Genomic DNA, 18,637 nt, shown 5'->3' on the forward strand with positions numbered 1-18,637 from the left:
TGAAAATGTTTTCTTTATTGTTCTGCCACTCAAAAGCTCACTACTCTATAGAGCTGACTATTAGCAGAAAGAAACCTGTTGGATAGTGATCTGCTCCGGAATATTTCCACTACTGGAATCATCATTGTCAAGCAAAGCCACAACACCGCTTTATAGATACAGAAGGATTATTCCATCAATTCTAGATATATTCTCAATCCAGTAGGTATTTACAGACATATTTACGTGGAGAGCTTTGTTTGGACACCGTCCAGGATGTTTTACCTGGGGAGGAAAAAAAGACTTTGAAAAATAAGAACAAGGAAACCTGGCAGGCAAAGTGTCTCTCTGTCTTTTTTATCAATTCACATTCTCTATTTCTTATTATTGCTTGTGGATATTTGGCCGACCATAATATTTGTCTGGCTTGGAGATTGTGGAAGCTATATCCCCCCCCCCCCCCAAAAAAAAGAAGAAGAATAATTGTTCTACATCTAGACAGATAAAATGTTGTGATCATGGCTTCTTTATTTTGATCAGACAAATTATGGAATTTGGTTTTTGTTGAAAAATTCTTCTCAACTAAACATTCTCTTTACATCCCCTACTGGCAAAAGGACTTAAGAGGGTTTTTATGCATGACTCTATGCATACTGTCTTTCTGGAACTTTCCCTATTTGCTCAATCTCCTTTTGTAATGGATGGTGATCAATGTATCTGTGTATCTAAGCAACCACACCAGATGACCAGACAAGCTTTCAGGTACATCTGCAACCATTTAAAACCCTTTTGCTTTTGTTGGAGGCAGAAAACCTCAAAGAGTTAAGCCTCCTACCCCCCCCCCCTCGCCTCTAAATTTCAAGATACAGTGGGCCCAACACCCCTCATTGTTACTCCAGTCTCATTAAACACAATTGTGTAGCAAAATGAACAACATTATGCTCAAAAATTTACAGCATAGACTCCAATCACATATGGAGAGAGAGTTGCCAGAAGTCCAACTAGGCACTAGGGACCACATTACAAACATATGATGGATAATGGAGCAAGCCAAAGAATTCCAGGGGGGAAATGAGCATTTGATTTATAGTTTATAGCAAGACCTTGACTGCATAGATCATGAAAAGCTATGGAATGCTCTTGAAGAAATGGGAGTCCCACTACAATTTTTTATAGTCCTGATGAGGTATCTGTACTTAGGACAAGAGGGTACTGTAAGAAAAGAATACAGTGGTACCCCGGGATACGAAAGCACCGCCTTACGAAATTCCCGGGATACGAAAAAATTCCAAAGGAAAAAACTGTTCCGGGTTACGTTTTTTTTTTCGGGTTACGAAAAAAAATTTTGGTGCTTTTCGGCGCGATTTCACACGAAATCGCGGCTTTCGCTATTAGCGCCTATGGGCTATTCGGCTAGCGAAAGTTTCCGGGTTACGAAAGCGGCAGCGGAACCAATTAATTTCGTAACCCGGGGTACCACTGTATGGAGAAACAGAATGGTTCCCAACTGGCAAAAGGGTCAGGCAAGCCTATATTTAATCGCCCTATCTGTTCAACTTGTATGCAGAAAATATACATAGCACAGGTTTAGACATGGAAGAGGAGGAATGAAGACAGGAGGAAGAAACATCAACAATCTAAGATATGCAGAATCACAGACTTGCAACAATCACTAAAGAAATTAAGAAGAAAATTAAGAACAAAAATAATGATCTCCAGGCCCAGTCCTCCATCCAATGTTTCCCTTTGCTATCCCATCTTCTGTAAATGCTTTCTTTTACATGAAACAAAAACAAACTAGTGACAGGAATACAACATCAGGTATTCTTTTTTACAGCTATACACAGAGGTTGTTTGAACAAGTGAGGCTTAAATTGTTCTGTATTTACTAAGTAGATTTGCAGTATAAATGAGGACACACATGAACCCGTTGAAAAGCCCATTCCATGCTCTCTTACTGTTCTGACTTGACAGGGACAGTCTCTTGTCATTCCACATTAAAATATCCTAGTTTCTCTCTCTTTCCCCCACTTTCCCCCTTCATCCTGGTTTACTTAAATTGCTGCAAACTGAGTTCAAAATGCAAAAACAGTTTGCAGTTAATTAACTTAGCAAGGGGAAAAGGAGAGGAGGGATGGAGTCTTGCCTTTTCCATTAGGCACAGACAAAAGCAAACTGCTGCAGCCTCTATCTTGCGTGTTCTTCCTCATTCATACATTTTGCCATTTTGCCCACACTGATGTTGCACAGCCTCATGTGTCCCAGTTTTCATCTATGAGGTGTTGAAGGATATGCCACCCTTTGAAGGTACACCTTTCTGTCTTTCCCCCGATTTTCCATTGTTTCCCAAAACTCAACTGCACTGGAAGCTGAATATGTTCAAATAAAAAGAGAGAAAAGAGTTTGTTCCCGCTCCCTCCAATCTGACCTCCATCACCCGCTCTGACTGTCAAACGGTCATATTGCTGGTCTGCCACCTGGTTCGGCAATTTATCAGGGTAATCCCAGGCAGAATTATCAATCCATTTCCAGGGTGATGCTGTGTCCTAAAAATTCAGAAATTAAAAATAAAATAACAAAAAAACAAGTTAGTTTTTGAAAACCAGAAGAGACCCTTGATTGAACAATTAAGGTAACAATCCTGTACCCTTGGGGTGGTTAATGTATGGCTCACCAAATGTTATTGCGCTGTAACTGCCATCATTCCCAATTTTTGGTTATGCCGCTGGGATATGCAACATGATGCCCACCTATCATTTTGGAAGTAAGCCCCATTGATTGCGCAGCCATATGGCTGAGTGGATACATAAAGGATAGCACTAGAGAGCTAACACAGGGCTTTCTGGACTATCCAGAGGGAGCAAACATGCTGGGAAAGGCTAGTCACATACAGAGCTTGGTAATGTTACTTTTTATGCACTACAGCTCCCAAAATCCCTCAGACAGCATGGCCAATGGCAAGTGAAAAGCCCCACAATGGCTGTGCCAGCTGGAAGATTCTAAGAATTCTAGTCCAATAGAAGTAAGATTTCCTGGTTGTGGGACAACAGGAGTTTCCTAGGTTGGAAACTCTAATGCAAATAATCACAGCTGCAGTGATGGTAGTACGAACCAGTTTAGGAAGCTTATTGTTGTTGTTATGTGCCTTTGTTTCCAACTTATGGCAACCCTAAGGTGAACCATGGAAGTGACCATGTTCTCCTGGAGTTTGTTATACAGTGGAAAGGAGAAGCCAGGCATAGTCAGACACGCATTCTAGACTTTAGGAAAGCTGATTTTAGTAAACTTAAAGAAATACTGAGTGTGATCCCATGGTCAACAATACTAAAAGAGAAGCAAGTTCAGGACGGATGGGAGTTTCTCAAAAGTGAGATACTGAAGGCACAATTTCAAACAGTTCCCGTGAGAAAGAAAAATGGGAGGTGTCTCAAGAACCCAGGATGGATGACTAAGGAACTTTCAACTGAGCTAAGTTTTAAACGGAATATGTACAATAAATGGGAAAAGGGGGAAATCACAAAAAAGGAATTCAAAGAAATAGCAGGCATGAGTAGGGGTAAAGTCAGAAAAGCTAAAGCGCAGAATGAACTCAGGCTTGCTAGAGAGGCTAAAAATAAAAAGGTCTTTTTTGGATATGTCCGCAGCAAAAGGAAGAAGAAGGAAACAATAGGGCCACTACATGGAGAAGATGGCAAAATGCTAACAGAAGACAGAGAAAAGGCAGAATTACTCAACACTTTCTTTGCCTCAGTCTTCTCAGAAAAGGAAAAGGGTGCTCAACCTGAGGATAATGGAGCAGAGGACAGATTAGGGGAATTTCAGTACAGAATAAGTAAAGAGATAGTAGAGGAATACCTTGTTAATCTAAATGAATTTAAGTCTCCAGGACCAGATGAACTACATCCAAAGGTATTAAAAGAACTGGCAAATGTAATATCAGAGCCATTGGCAATAATCTTTGAGAATTCCTGGAGAACAGGAGAAGTCCCAGCAGACTGGAGGAGGGCAAATGTTGTCCCCATCTTCATAAAGGGAAAAAAAGAGGATCCCAACAATTATCGTCCAGTTAGTCTGACATCAATACCAGGAAAGATTCTAGAGCAGATCATTAAATAGAGAGTCTGTGAACATCTAGAAGGCAATTCCATAATCACAAAAAGTCAACATGGGTTTCAGAGAAACAAGTCACGCCAGACAAATCTGATCGCTTTCTTTGATAAAATTACCAGCTTGGTAGATGAAGGGAATGCTGTGGATATAGTATATCTGGATTTCAGTAAGGCCTTTGACAAGGTTTCCCATGATATTCTTACAAATAAGCTAGTAAAATGTGAAACTGGAGCATGTCCAAAGGAGGGTGCCTAAAATGGTGAAGGGTCTGGAAACCATGCCCTATGAGGAACAACTTAGGGAGCTGGGGAAGTTTAGCCTGGAGAAAAGAAGGTTAAGAGGTGATATGATAGCCCTGTTTAAATATTTGAAGGGATGTCATAAAGAGGAGGGAGCAAGCTTGTTTTCTGCTGCTCCAGAGAACAGGACCAAGAACAATGGATGCAAGGTACAGGAAAAGAGATTCCACCTCAACATTAGGAAGAATTTCCTGACAGTAAGGGCTGTTCGACAGTGGAACACACTCCCTCAGAATGTGGTGGAGTCTCCTTCTTTGGAGATCTTTAAGCAGAGGCTGGATGGCCATCTGTCGGGGATGCTTTGACTGAGATTCCCTGCATGACAGGGGGTTGGACTGGATGGCCCTTGTGGTCTCTTCCAACTCTACAATTCTATGATTCTACGACTTATATATGGCAATTCCAAGGCAAACCCATTACAAGGTTTTCTTGGCAAGATCTGTTCAAGAAGAGGAGTTGCCTGTGCCATCCTCTGAGGCTGAGAGACTGTGACTTGCTTAAGGTCACCCAGTGGGCTTCCATGGATTTAAACCCCGGTCTCCAGAGTCATAGGCCAACACTCAAATCACTACACTATGCAGGCTTATACTTCTCAAAACCCTTTCTGAAAGAGCTGGTGATCTAAACAATCCAGGCTGTTCATTTGATCTGGGACACTGTTGAATACCAGAAGTGATGTGATACATGAACTCTTTCATTGTATAACGAAAAGAACCATAGCTCCACATCCTCACCCCATACTTACATCAGTTTTTTCTGCTCCAAGCCAGTAACCTGTTCTTTTCCACATCAGATAAAAGATAAAGCTGTCTTCATTTTCACTGTGAACAGAGGCTAGATGAGCATTGAGGTCTTCACAGTTCTGCTGCAGGTAGATAAGGAGAGGAAATGTGGGCCCCTTTGCAACACCGTACACAGCAATGAGCCAAGATTTTTACCAGAAATTGGAGGATTCAGAACAATGTAGAAAGATCCCCAAAAACAGATCTAATCTATCCTAGCAAGGTGTCAAAATGTTCACAGGCAAATCAATGGAAGTCTCAAGACTTTCCAGTTCTTTTGTTTTGGATTGTACCTGGATATTCATGAATGCACAGTGGTTTGAGTGTTGGACTGTGACTCTGGAGACTAGCGTTTGATTCCCTGTTTGGCCGTGAAACCCATGGGTAACCTTGGGCAAGTCACATGCTCTCAGCCTCAGGGGAAGGCTGAACAAATCTTGCCAAGAAAACTCCGTAATAGGGTCACCTTAGGGGCACCATAAATGAGAAGTGACTTGAATGCACACAACAACAACAAATTGACCTAGAAACCTCTGCATGTATTCTACAATTACATTTCATAGCTTCCCACAGAAAGATGGCTGAACCTGGGGAAACATCCTGGGGAAATAAGTATCTTGATCAAAACTGCTGAGATGAGGAGTAGCTTTAACCTTGCTCTCTACTCTATGATCCTGCTCACAATTGGTGGTACGGAGTTAATATTACTATGTCAGTGATTCTGCTCAGCATTACTGTTCAGTATCTTCATAAGGTGATATAGATATGTGCACCAAAAGTGTGTGCCAAAAGTCATGCCCCATAGGCAATTTATTAAGTAAATTATATACATTTGAATTGGAGGCCGCTTTCTTCTAAACACTTTTTTATCAGATGACACATAACCTCTGAACACTCCTAAATAAAGTTTTCTCTGATGTTCGCCTCCTTTGGGTCATGTAAATTGTCTAAGGGCTATGACTTTTGGTTTGTTGTTGTATGTCTTCAAGTCATTTCCAACTTATGGTCACCTTAAGGCAAACCTATTATGGGGTTTTCTTGGTCAGAGAATGTGTAACTCACCCAAGGTCAGCCAATGGGTTTCCATGGCTGCATGGGGAATCAAACCCTGATCTCCAGAGTCCAACACTCAAACCATTATATCAAAGATTCCCAAACTTTGGTCCTCCAGTTTTTTGGACTTCAACTCCCAGAAGCCCCAGCCAGCTTAACCAACTGTTGGGAATTCTGGGAGCTGAAGTCCAAAATATCTGGAGGACTAACGTTTGGGAATCATACACACTACACCAAGCTGGTACACTTTTGGTACATCCTGTATATTAGGCATTTGCTCATCCCCTAGAATATGAAGATTTGAACAAACAAAAGAACATGCCCCAATGTACCTTAGCCTGTTGCCAGGATTTTGATACATGCATAGGAAAGTAACAAGCATCTTTGTACTGGTACCAATTTTCATCGCAGCATCCTTGAGAGCAAGGGCATAAGAGTACTAGGAACAAAGGAAACAGATCTCCATGAGAGGAAAGCAGCAGCAACACAACTTTATGAAAAGCACCCTGACTTTAGTGGAATTACATGTGCTTTGCATGCATGTTCAGTCCCTGGCATTTCTGTTTAAAGTAGCTAAAGATGAAGAGTCTGCGAGATTCTGCAGAGATACTCATCATCTGCCTAGGCCAAGGGGGGGAACTTGTTTCCGTATGTCAACAATGGACAATGGACAAAAAGCAGGCCTAGCCAGAACAAATAATCTGCTCCCCTTTCTCTTTCCTTCTCGTGTCACTCTCATTCACTTACTCCAATTTCTCTCTGTGCATTGAGATAAAAAAGAAACCCTTTTTGATGGTGGCTGGTGGCTTCCATGGCAGTGGGATGGTGAATCTGCTCCAGATTTTAACTTGAAGGATTATCAAAGGTGCTGAACTCATTCTCGACCTCTGGTCCTGTGTGTTTGAGATAAGATGTGTCCATATCTGAAGAGAAATTTAAGCTATCCCCTGCCTGGTACCCTTGAAATGTACTCACCTGCAACCCCTGTCATCCCCAGCCATTGGGATGGAGGGAGATGTGGTTTCAGCACATCAAGGGGATATGACATTGAGGAAAACAGCTACAGAAATTCTAGAGAACCCAATTTAGCATACTTTACCAAAGGGAAATTCAGATGTCAGCAACTGGAAGTGGGAAAGTGCCACTTCTAGTTTGCCTGTAGAGTGTTTTTGTGCTAAACCAAGGCACTTGAGAAGGTATCCTGTTTTAAAGAAGTGTCTTTAAAACACAATTCTCCATTAAAGCAAGGAAGACTCTTCCAGGTTGCCTTGTTTTACCATGAAAGATTTGCTGCTCTCAATGTCACCGTCTTCCCAGCATGTTCCGTAAGAAAGCCTTCCTAGGAAGGCTAAACTGACTCCATCCTTGCAGTCCTTTTGCTGTTGGGTGACTTCTCCATTCTAGCTGGTTTTGGGGAACTGGTTCTACTTGTAAAGGGCTTTTTTTAAAAACAGATTCTTATTCTATGCTTTTAAGTTAATGCTAGTGTTCTATAGACAGTTTAATCCTATCTTAATCTTAGTTTTTGTATGTTTTTAGCTACATGTGATTATACTTGTATTCCTTTTTATCTCTTGTATCTTCAATTCCAGCCTTGGAGGAAATGCTGGATATTTTTATAACAAACCTCATGTGACAGCCACAAAAATAATCTTGAAGGCTACATGTGTTCATCTCTATTGTAAGACAAAGCAACACGCATATACTTAAGCACTGTGCAGGTTCACCTTCACTTCTGCTGCGGTCATCATCATCATCCCTCCGAACCCTTTGCATAGAGTTTTCAGTATCTAAAAAGAAAATATCTGTTTTACAAGTCTCTCTTTCCTACCAAAGTCTAGGAAACCTGTTTCAGTTCTAAATAAGGCTGCCAGGTCAGGGTTAACGCAGACTGTAAAATTTCAGCCCCCAAACACCAGACCCAGGGATTAGTTCTTGTGATGTCACAGGGGTCAGGCCCTAATGATTTTACAAGGGGTAGCACCTCCTGATGACATAAAGAAGGATATCTTAAGTGTCAACCAAAGTTGTGCATAGTATCCCATTCAAATGTGAAACAAATGAGGAAAATGCATAGACACATGCTTTTCAAGCCAGTGCTCTTGCCTTGAGATTCTTCCCCCTTGCCCTGATAACTGGCAAATATAATTAATTTTGAATGTGCATCTGCATGTATAACATTCATAAATGCACATATAGAAACATTACATAGATATGTGTCTTCTTTCATCCTCTTTTGGGAAGAAGCAGTTTCTCTTTTCTAGTAACACATATGTGGCCTCCAATGGCCCCTAACAGAGCTGGAGGCCCAACTAAAGAACTTCTGCCCATTGCCCCTATAAGATATTCAGCTAATACTTCTTGCCCATTCCCCACTTTCTTTCTTTTTCAATTATATGTATTATTTCATACACTAAGCCAAATACATACAACATATAAAGACAAGATTAACAAATCTAAAAACACAAATGAATTCTAATATATACACAAATGACTTCCTCTCCCCATCCTTCTGGTTTTATTCATATTCTTACACTTTCTTTCTTTCTTTCTTTCTTTCTTTCTTTCCTTCCTTTTATCTTATTTTTATATTCTCTATTTCTTTTTACATTGTTCCAATTTTCCAATAATTTCCTTTTGTATGCCATATACATTTTCACAAGTTTACATTATTTATCAAGAAATTAATTCCCCCCCAAAAAAACCTGCAGTTCTTCCCCAGTTATCTTTCCAAAATTGTATCATCTCTGTCCAGTCGTCCACTAGATTGGACATTTTGCCATTTTTAATCATAACTGTTTGTTTTTCCAAACTGAATATGTCAAAAAACCAACAACATTCCCCACTTTCTGACACGCCTTACCTACTGTGAAGCTGCTCGCAATCGCAATAGCAATGGTCACGAGTTCAGCAAGACAAATTGCCATCTCTGAAAAGAAAGATTTAAGGACAAGTGGTGAAAGGGAAAAAGTGTCCAAAGTTTACTTCCACATAGGATGTAATGAGGACTATTATACAGGTCTTTCAACTGACAGGTTCTGCAGTTAAGACAATTTCCGTATGTATGTATGTATGTATATTTCACCCCTGCCCTTAGTTTTGGCACTTTACATTTTTAGTACGGTGGCCCTCGATATCTACTGGGGTTTGATTCCAAAATCCGTGGATGCTCAAATCCCATTATATACAATGGCAGAGTAAATGGTGTCCCTTATATAAAATGGCAAAATCAAGGATTGCTTTTTGAAATTCATATATTCTTTGAATATTTTAAATCTGTGGATGTTTGAATCCATTGATAAAGAATCTGTGGATATGGAGGGCAGACTGTAGTGGCAGCAGAAGTACTACAACTTAACATTTATTATTTATTTGTTTTGTTTATTTTAACTTGTATTTTCTTAAAGGATTTCTAGTGAGTGAGCATGTTTACCTATCCATCCTTATTATCTGCACAACAACCTTGCCAGGGGCACAAGAAAGGCTGTAAGACCTCTCTGCAGCCTTTATAGCAGAGGAAGGATTTGAACCTCAATCTTTCTACCCCTATTCTTACCTTTTCTACTTGCTACATTGCACTAGTCTGGAAGACTCTTCTCATTCTGAATTTTGGCCCTGTAAGCAACGTAGTTTGAACATTACACAAACCTTGCCAGAATAAATAACAAACCTGAGCCATCTTGAGCTTAAGCTTTTCTGGGGATTGATTTCATCTGTTTGAATATCACATTACACTTTAAACACGCCCCCCAAAAAAACCAGGGACACCCACACACACACGCACACACACACACCATATGCATTTGGGCACATGTGTGTATTCTGTATCCATTACATTTCCAATTTGTACACTCGACTGATTGATTTCTTATTTATATCATGCATTTTTCCCAGTTTGGATCTCAGGGCAGCTATACAACAGTTTAAACAAACATACCATTAATTAAAAATTCACAGCTGCAAAAGTTAAAAAGGAATGAAAAAGTGATAAAGATCAATTAAAAGTTTTTTTGTGGGTTTTTCAGGCTCTGTGGCCATGTTCTGGAAGAGTTTATTCCTGACGTTTCACCAGCATCTGTGGCTGGCATCTTCAGAGATGTTGGCGAAACATCAGGAATAAACTGATCCAGAACATGGCCACACAGCCCCAAAAACCAACAAAAAAAAATATGGATGCCGGCCATGAAAGCCTTCATAATTTAAAAGTATTTCGTTGTGCATAGAATTTAAAGGATACTTAGAAAAACTTAGTTCTCCCTCACATTAGAGTGTTAATGGTTTTGAGAGGAACAAACACCTAAAGTCTAAAAGACAGTTGGGCAGTTTAATGATTATAGCACAACATGGCCAAGCAATCTGATAAAGAGGAACAAGAGGATTGTGAAGGATTAACCAGAACTGTGGAAACTTGCCAGGAAGACAGGAAGACAGGAATGAGTCAATAAACTGGTTTTGGGAGATGTTGAAAGTTAACCCAAAAGAAGATGCTGGTTAAGCTATGCTTGCATTTTAAAATGTATAAAAGGTTTGAAGAAAGACAATGAGGTGTGACAGTCTTGGAATTGCCATGTAGGCAGCTGTCACCCCGTACGGAGAATAAAGGTGTGCTTATTTTGAGCTAAAGTTGGACTCTGGATTCTCTTTGTTGCTGGGTGCTCCAAGGACCCTTCCGGCATAGGTTGGGAGGGCTTGCTACCCTCCCCCTTCATTTTCTGGTGCGGTTGGCCGGGAAGTGGAGCACCCTTGCCTGAGAGTTTCAGAGGAAGGTGTTAGCCTCACCCAGCTGGCACAACCCCGGAGGACGACGGTGACTGCTGTACGACGAGAGGGGCCCCACTTCTACTAGACCGTTGGCAGCTCTCCCGCCGTCCTACGAGGACGTCTCAGCCAGAGGTGCCGACCTTTCAAGTGGCCAAAATAACCACAAGAGGGAAGACCAGCGCGCTGGAGGAGGCAATTATTAGTGCACATTGGAAAGGGAAATATTGTTGGGAGGTTTTTGTGTGTTGAGTGAGTGATTTTATAAGCCTAATCACGATTCCTGTGAGCCTGCCGTCTGCGCAACCGGGGGCCCAGGCTGGTGGGTTGTGAGTCAAGCAGCTACTCCCCCATTTCCTTCAGTAGCTGTGAATCCCTGTTTTCCCTGTGTGTCTGTTGATTTTGTACCGCGGTTGGGTTATAGTAAAAGAAAAGTCTAGACTATAGATTTGGAGGGACATAAACCTCAGGAGCAATTGCATAGGAAGTCGGACTAGGTGAGGGTGCCCCAAGACCCTAGTTTCCGCAATGGGGGGGAGGACAGTCAAGAGGAAAGACTCCCCCAGAGAAAACAGTAGAAAACAGTTGTTAAGACAGGCTAGTGAGGGTGGGTGCCTCCACCCAAGACCTAGTCTGCAATAAGACAGACTAAATGTAGTCTGCAATGGGAAAAAAAAAAAAGAAAAGAAAAAAAAAAGGGGGGGTTCAAAAAGGCAAGACGTCTTTGGATTGTATGCTAGCAAACTTTGGAGAAAAACACTTTTCGGCAGGCACCGAAAAGTAGGGAAGTTGGGGAAAAAAAAAAAAAACCTTTTGTATGTTAGAGTGGCCACTTTTCCCTTTAGATTCCCCCTGGCCAGTTATTGTGTCCTTGGACCTAGAACTTGTAAGGAAAGTGTTAGCCTTTACAGCAAAGTACCAATCCAGATCAATGCTACTACAATGCTACTACAATGCTACTACAATGGTACAATGTTGTAAAAGAAAATCTGCCATGGATAATGTTACATGGTAGTTAAAACAGAGAAACCTAAAAGTAAAAAGACAGGAACCAACCCCTTTTTACTGGACTCTGGCAGACAAACCTACCCAACCTTACCCAAGGAGGAGGCTATAAAACAATTACCATCAACAGATGATAAACTACTAATCTGTTCCAATGAAGATGCTATGCCACCATTAGAAGGAAAGAGGATTATCCTGATAGAATAACTCCCAAACCAAACAAAAAGAAGGAGGAAAACAAGCAGGAGTTTTTTCCCCCCTTAGAGTAGTCACTCAAATGGTTCCAGTTGGAATAACAGAGAAAGGCATTCCAAGTTATACTATTCAAAGTACTTATCAACATGTACTGTTCACCAGTAGTGATTTATTAAACTGGAAAGTAACCAGATTCCCATGGTCGGAAGATCCTACTGGAATGACCACTTTAATTGAAGGCATCATGGGCACCCATATGCCCACCTGGCTTGATATCCAACAATTGTTAAATGTTTTATAAAGTCTGGGAAAGAAAACCATGGCATCAACTCAAGCCAGAGAAAAAGTAGGAAAAGACTATACCAGACCAGAAGAAAATAAGACCCCTTTTGTCAACCTATTGGAAGAGACTAAAGTTTATACAAACCATTGAATAGCCCATAAGTTCTAAAATGCTCCTAGATGCCCAGTACCTTTGAAATAGACTTTGCCTGAAATTAGAAATTGGCAATGAAATTTGAAAAAGCCTATGTCCGTTTGCTCTGAGGACTGTGTTTAAAATTTTTAAAGGAGCAAACAGAAGATAAACCCAGGAGCATGGGCAGAAAAAAAAGAAGATTAAAAGCCTGGAGTGTTTAAAATGAAAAATGAAAGATGGGTGTTAGAATAATTTAAAAACACCCAAATGGACTGTGTATCATATAAGAAGAAAAATCACATTAATGAAATACCAGTTTGTGTGAAAAACACTCCTGTTAAAGAAAAATATAATCCCAATCTGTGTGAGTTTAAAGGAAATATTATTTATTTATAAAGCACTGTAAAGTTACACAGTGCTATAAACTATAATACATACAATGTACAAACAACAAACTTCCACAGATTGAGTTAGAAAACACAGAACCTAAAGTAACAAAGACAAGCTTGAAATTTGGTTGTGAGAGCAGTAGAACAACCACATTTAAAGAGTAAAGACGGGTTTGCAAAGTTATGCAGAACACATGAAAGAACCAAGCATGTTTGTAAAAGGAAAGAGACTCACAAGAAGCCTTTGGATTGTGGAAATCCAGGCTGAGGAAGGGTGTATGCATGGAGGCCTGAGAGAGGAATCCTGAGAGAGAAATCCTGAAATATAATATAGAGCCCACAGCCAACCACCCAGAGAAAAGCAGGAGACAATGAGGAAATAAATGGGACAGGATTGCTAACAGCTTTTTAGGAAAACTTTCATTGAGCAATTTAAAAAGGAAAAGTTTCCTTCTAGAGAGCGAAGGCTTTCTTTTTTCTCCTGCCCCCCTTTATTCTTGCCATGGAGGATGAAAAAAAAATACTTTCAGTTCCTCAAGGCAAGGCCAGAGATAAGACACTGTGTGCACTACAGAGAGAACAAAGAGTTTGCTTTAAGAAAGCATGAGAGAGAAAAAGAGAGAGTTCTTGCAATACTCTGAAAGTGAACACTGGAGGCACTAGAGAGTCAACAAGGGTTCCAGAGCATAACAAGAGTGCTATCTTAATGAAAAAGGAGATGAAGTTACCATTGCAGAATAAGTTTTAGCTGTACTTGATAACAGCAGCAACAACAACAACAATAAAATTACAGAGAGACATCTTGCTAAGTTGAAAGAGTCTGAGAAGGATTTCTAACAAAGAAAAGCATTTCCAGACTTTAAAGAGTTTTTCAGTTCTTGTTTTTTTAAACTTTTGATGTTTATGAAATTCAACCACTTTTGAGAGTGTTTGGATTTTGAATTTTGAATTTTTGGGGAAAAGGACACTGTTTCATCATTTTAGCATTTTTGAGTTTTTGGAGGTTGTGATCCTGAATGAGTTTTAAATGTTTTGTAACCAGACCTGAGAAGATTTGGTAAAACCATTGAAATAAAGATTGTAAGAAAAGACAGAGAAGTGATCTAGAAGAAGTCGTAGAAGGAATAAGGAATGTCCCAGCCTTAGCAGACAGAAAGTTTACAAAGGAAAAGAGAGAAGCGAAGGAGCAGATGCAAGAAAAAAGCAAGTTTACTGGCCTAGCAGCACTGAACCAAGAGAAGAAAGGAGGACGATATGTCCCATTGGACTGAAGAGGCCAGATGAGAGTATGTGGAATGATGATATATGAGGAAGAGGAGGAAGACGTGGACTTAGACAAAGAAGGAAGGGAAGCCATGAACTTAATGTTAGTGCTCCCCCTTCTACCCCGCTTCCTAGGATGTTCCTGCTATGGCAATGAGAGGTGTGGAAGAAGAGGATTAGTGAGAAAAAGAAAAGTCAGAAGTTTGTTTTGAATTAACCACAAGGAAGGAGCTTCCATTTGAGGTTATTGGAAGAGTAAAAGGATACATCCTACCAGATTCACTAGTATGAATGCCATCCCAACTTGGCCCAGAAATTGTCAGAAGAGACACTGAGATAATTGAATGAATAAACTTTATACATTGACTGGCTCTTGAATATGTGCAAAAATGCCCCAGAGGTTGTGTGATTAGAGCTAAGTCAAACCCCTGCAAGAAGTCTGAAGTGGTACTTGAAGAAAATCTGTCAGGAAATAGGATTGGGGTGGACACGGGTGTTACCAATGTGTTTGTTAGAAATGAGATGTACACCAATTAGAATGTTAGGATTGTCATCCTATGAAATGGTTTATGGAAGACCCCCCCTCTTGAAAAATAAAACAGTTAAGAGGAGATGTAACTATTTTGGGAAAACAAGTTTTGATTAATGAGGTTCAAGCATTGGGAATTGTGTTACACAAACTGAACCAATATGTGGGGGAGGCAAAGTACCCTTTCCCTTTTACTGCGCTACATTTTTTCTCTCCAGGAGAATCTGTGTGGCTAAAAGATTGGGAGACCACACCTTTGGGACCCAGGTGAAAAGGACCATTTGTGATTTTGCTGATGACTCCAACCGCAGTCAAACTAGAGGGAGTCAAGCCTTGGGTCCATTATACGAGAATCAAAAGAGACTACACCACCAAAGATCCTGAGTGGCAAGTTACTTTGGACAAAGACAATCCATTTAAGGTAAAACTTAAAAGGTTTGCAGGTTCCAGATGGAGGAAGGGGCAGCATCGCAACGTGAGCCCCCCTTCCGAGGTCATGATTCTAAGATCAGCCTCGAAGTAAGAGGAAGGATTGCCAGCCGCGGGTGATCCTGAAAGAACCAAGGGACATTATAAACATTCAGGAACACAAACCACAAATTTATTTTGGCCAGACCTACCAATTTGTCCCCCATCATCACAATTCACTTGTTTCACGGTTCAACACATGATTATTTGGTGTATTGTTATGATGTTTGTATTTCTTGTAGGATGTGATGGAGGGTGGGGACAAAACAGATTTCACCAAATGGTGAATAATATTTCTAAGGAATTCAACAGGAGCAGCTGTTGGATATGTTCACATGGTCCCTCACATCATGGTCAAGGTTGGCCAATCACTGTTTCAGCAACTCTAAACTTGACAGGGTGGAATGTAACCAAGGTATATTTTGGAGTAGGAGATCCCTCAACATTTGATAAGGCACAATTTTCATTAGAGCAGAATGACAGGCCCCAGGCAGCTTTATGTGTTCGCCATTTTCAGCAGTCAGAAATGGTAGAGAAAACAATATGGATGGGAAATGTAAGCATGGGATATGGCACTAACGTGCTGGTAAAACGTGCAAACTTGGGAGATTATGATAAATGCAATCTCACCGTACATTTGAATAGTAGCGAGGTTTGCACAGGATTGCCCTATCCCTTAAGTTGCTCTATCCAAGGTAAACCCACTCTATTTGGACAAGTAGGAAGCCATACACTTTTGAGGGCCCTGAATAGACAAATGGGACTACTTGCTGGCCCAGGTAATTGGATAGGAGGGTTGCCCCCGGGTGTATATTGGGTTTGTGGACAATGGGCAGGAAAAATATTACCACCTGCATGGAACGGTACCTGCACTGTTGGAACCCTTATGGCTGGTGAGTTGAGGTTTCACCCACAAGATCAACCCCCAGTAGCCTGGGACTGACAGTTTGGTTGGCATAGACATATGTTGAGAAAAAGGGTGTATGATGAAAAATATGGATATGACCCTGATAACACATACCTGACCGAAGGGGAAAGATTTTCGGCTATAGGTATGTCTGTGTTAGGTGTGGCATGGAATATAAAACAGCTTAGGATCCTGTCATACCAAATGGAAAGCTTAGCCAATCGATCTGCAGAAGGATTGGAGACTCTGCAGAGAGAGGTAAACTCATTGGCAGAGGTTTTGGTCCAGCATAAAATCGCACTGGACTATCTGTTAAGTCGAGAAGGAGGATTATGTATGTGGCTAAATACTACTTGTTGTCATTTTATTAATGAGAGTGGAATAATTGAGACGGATGTAGAAAAACTGCACAAGATAGCAGAAAGTGTGAGAAAAACATACCAACCAACTAGTGACTGGTGGTCATGGATAATATCTTGGCTACCAAATCTAGGATGGGTAAAAGGCATAGTCATAACAGGAGTCCTAATTTTGGTAATAGGACTGGTTTTATGTATGAGTATTCCCTGTCTAATGCAATATATGCAAAATATGGTAAACAGAATGCTTAATGTGGCTGTGGCCAAAGAAATGGTGATGTTAAGTTCTTATCAGAGGACCCCCAGTAATTCAGGAAGAAATTCGCCAGAAGAGAAGGAGTTCTGGTAGAAGCAAGACTGATAGTGTTACTCGTTGACACAAGTCACAAGAAAAAAATGGGGGAATGAGAGGAACAAACACCTAAAGTCTAAAAGACAGTTGGGCAGTTTAATGATTATAGCACAACATGGCCAAGCAATCTGATAAAGAGGAACAAGAGGATTGTGAAGGATTAACCAGAACTGTGGAAACTTGCCAGGAAGACAGGAAGACAGGAATGAGTCAATAAACTGGTTTTGGGAGATGTTGAAAGTTAACCCAAAAGAAGATGCTGGTTAAGCTATGCTTGCATTTTAAAATGTATAAAAGGTTTGAAGAAAGACAATGAGGTGTGACAGTCTTGGAATTGCCATGTAGGCAGCTGTCACCCCGTACGGAGAATAAAGGTGTGCTTATTTTGAGCTAAAGTTGGACTCTGGATTCTCTTTGTTGCTGGGTGCTCCAAGGACCCTTCCGGCATAGGTTGGGAGGGCTTGCTACCCTCCCCCTTCAGTTTCAGATTTATCTCATGAGTTGCAATGTGTGAAATAGCCATAATGCTTAGTGTTAATGCACAAGAAAAGCCACTGCTAATCCCCTGATATTTACCTTTGGGACTGAACCTCTTTTTCTTTAAAATCCCTTCTCTAAAGCTACTTTTCCATAATCCTTTCATCTCCAACCCTTATTATAACTAAGCCTCATTACACATAACTAAAATAAACAGATATTCTATACAAACACCCACTCCTAGCTACTTCCATTTCCTCCATTTCTCCTGCTCCCTGTCTCTCTTGTGTTGAACCGTCAATTGTAAGCCTCTTGGGGCAAGGCTCTACACTCCTTTGTCCTGCCAATATTACTACCACCACTATCAATACTAAAAGCAAATTAATGCTTAGGCCAAGACTGTAGCATAAACAAGGCCAGTGAGAAGCAAGAGGGAAGTATCAGCATGCTTTAGGGAACTGCAAAGTTTGAAGAAATACCAAAAGAAAAATCTTTAGGGAGGGGATTAAAAGAGCAAAACACAAGGCAAACAAAATGACCCAAGATTATTCAGATGTGGGTTGTGTGTGTTTTTAGTGTGACTATGCAAATAATCTCACTCATGTTTTGTTGTTCACACTATTTTATAGTGAAACTGCATCTATGCACATCTCTGTGAACTCTGTTGCCCACACATGTCAGCACTGCAAATAAAGAGGGAGTCAATGATGCATAATCAACTCATGTTCAAGGGATCCAGAGTTTTATCCTGGTTTACCCCAAGTCTATTCGCATCCGTTATGCACACAGCGGACAATGAAAATCTTTTAGGGGGAGAACCAAGATCGATTACTGTATCCTGGGTTAAGTGGGGTGGGGTGGGGTTGGCAGACCCCCAAAAAACTTACTGAGGTGCATTCAAAATGCATGTGAACATCAAAGATTCGACCCACATTCTACCAGAATTATTTTCTTCTTTTTTTAATAAAATAAATTTATTATAGAAGTTCAATCAAGACAATATACATGAATTAAGTAAGAATGAACTTGGCAACAAACAGCAAAACAAACTCTAGAAGCTGTGTTTCAAAGGCCAAAATAAAAGTTAGGAGAAATTAAAGGTCTTCTATTACTGTCGCAGAGTAAGAAACCTTATGTATAATGTCCTTCCAAAACCCAAGTGATGAGCTGGTAGGTTTGGACATTTGGTGTCGTTGTTAACACAGGTGTTTATCACACAGGAGGGAAGTGCCTGAATCCCGTTGATTTAATCCGTGAATATCCAGCAAGACCAGGATTGTTTTCAGACATCGCG

At 40.6% G+C, this 18,637-nt stretch overlaps 1 protein-coding gene across 8 annotated transcripts in view; it reads right to left on the minus strand.

Moving 5' to 3' along the window:
• LOC149304054 (C-type lectin domain family 4 member D-like) overlaps positions 1 to 18,637 on the minus strand; it is a 24,386-nt gene continuing 5,749 nt past the window's right edge. For 4 of the 8 annotated variants that reach the window (XM_089480150.1, XM_089480153.1, XM_089480154.1 and 1 more), the window contains 7 exons: positions 9,780 to 9,838; positions 9,087 to 9,152; positions 7,951 to 8,013; positions 6,556 to 6,662; positions 5,134 to 5,253; positions 2,408 to 2,525; positions 1 to 264 (listed from right to left, as the gene is read on the minus strand). In XM_089480150.1, coding sequence (XP_089336276.1) covers positions 194 to 264; positions 2,408 to 2,525; positions 5,134 to 5,253; positions 6,556 to 6,662; positions 7,951 to 8,013; positions 9,087 to 9,150 — 543 coding nt within the window. In that variant the 5' untranslated portion in view covers positions 9,151 to 9,152; positions 9,780 to 9,838 and the 3' untranslated portion in view covers positions 1 to 193. Of the gene's footprint in view, positions 265 to 2,407; positions 2,526 to 5,133; positions 5,254 to 6,555; positions 6,663 to 7,950; positions 8,014 to 9,086; positions 9,153 to 9,779; positions 9,839 to 17,442; positions 17,887 to 18,637 lie in introns of those variants that run through there. The other 4 variants (XM_089480152.1, XM_089480151.1, XM_089480148.1 and 1 more) reach the window with 3 other exon arrangements.

Source organism: Sceloporus occidentalis, unplaced genomic scaffold (genome assembly GCF_023333645.1).
Source record: "Sceloporus occidentalis isolate IW3139 unplaced genomic scaffold, rSceOcc1.0.p SCAF_14, whole genome shotgun sequence".
Lineage (NCBI taxonomy): Eukaryota > Metazoa > Chordata > Lepidosauria > Squamata > Phrynosomatidae > Sceloporus > Sceloporus occidentalis.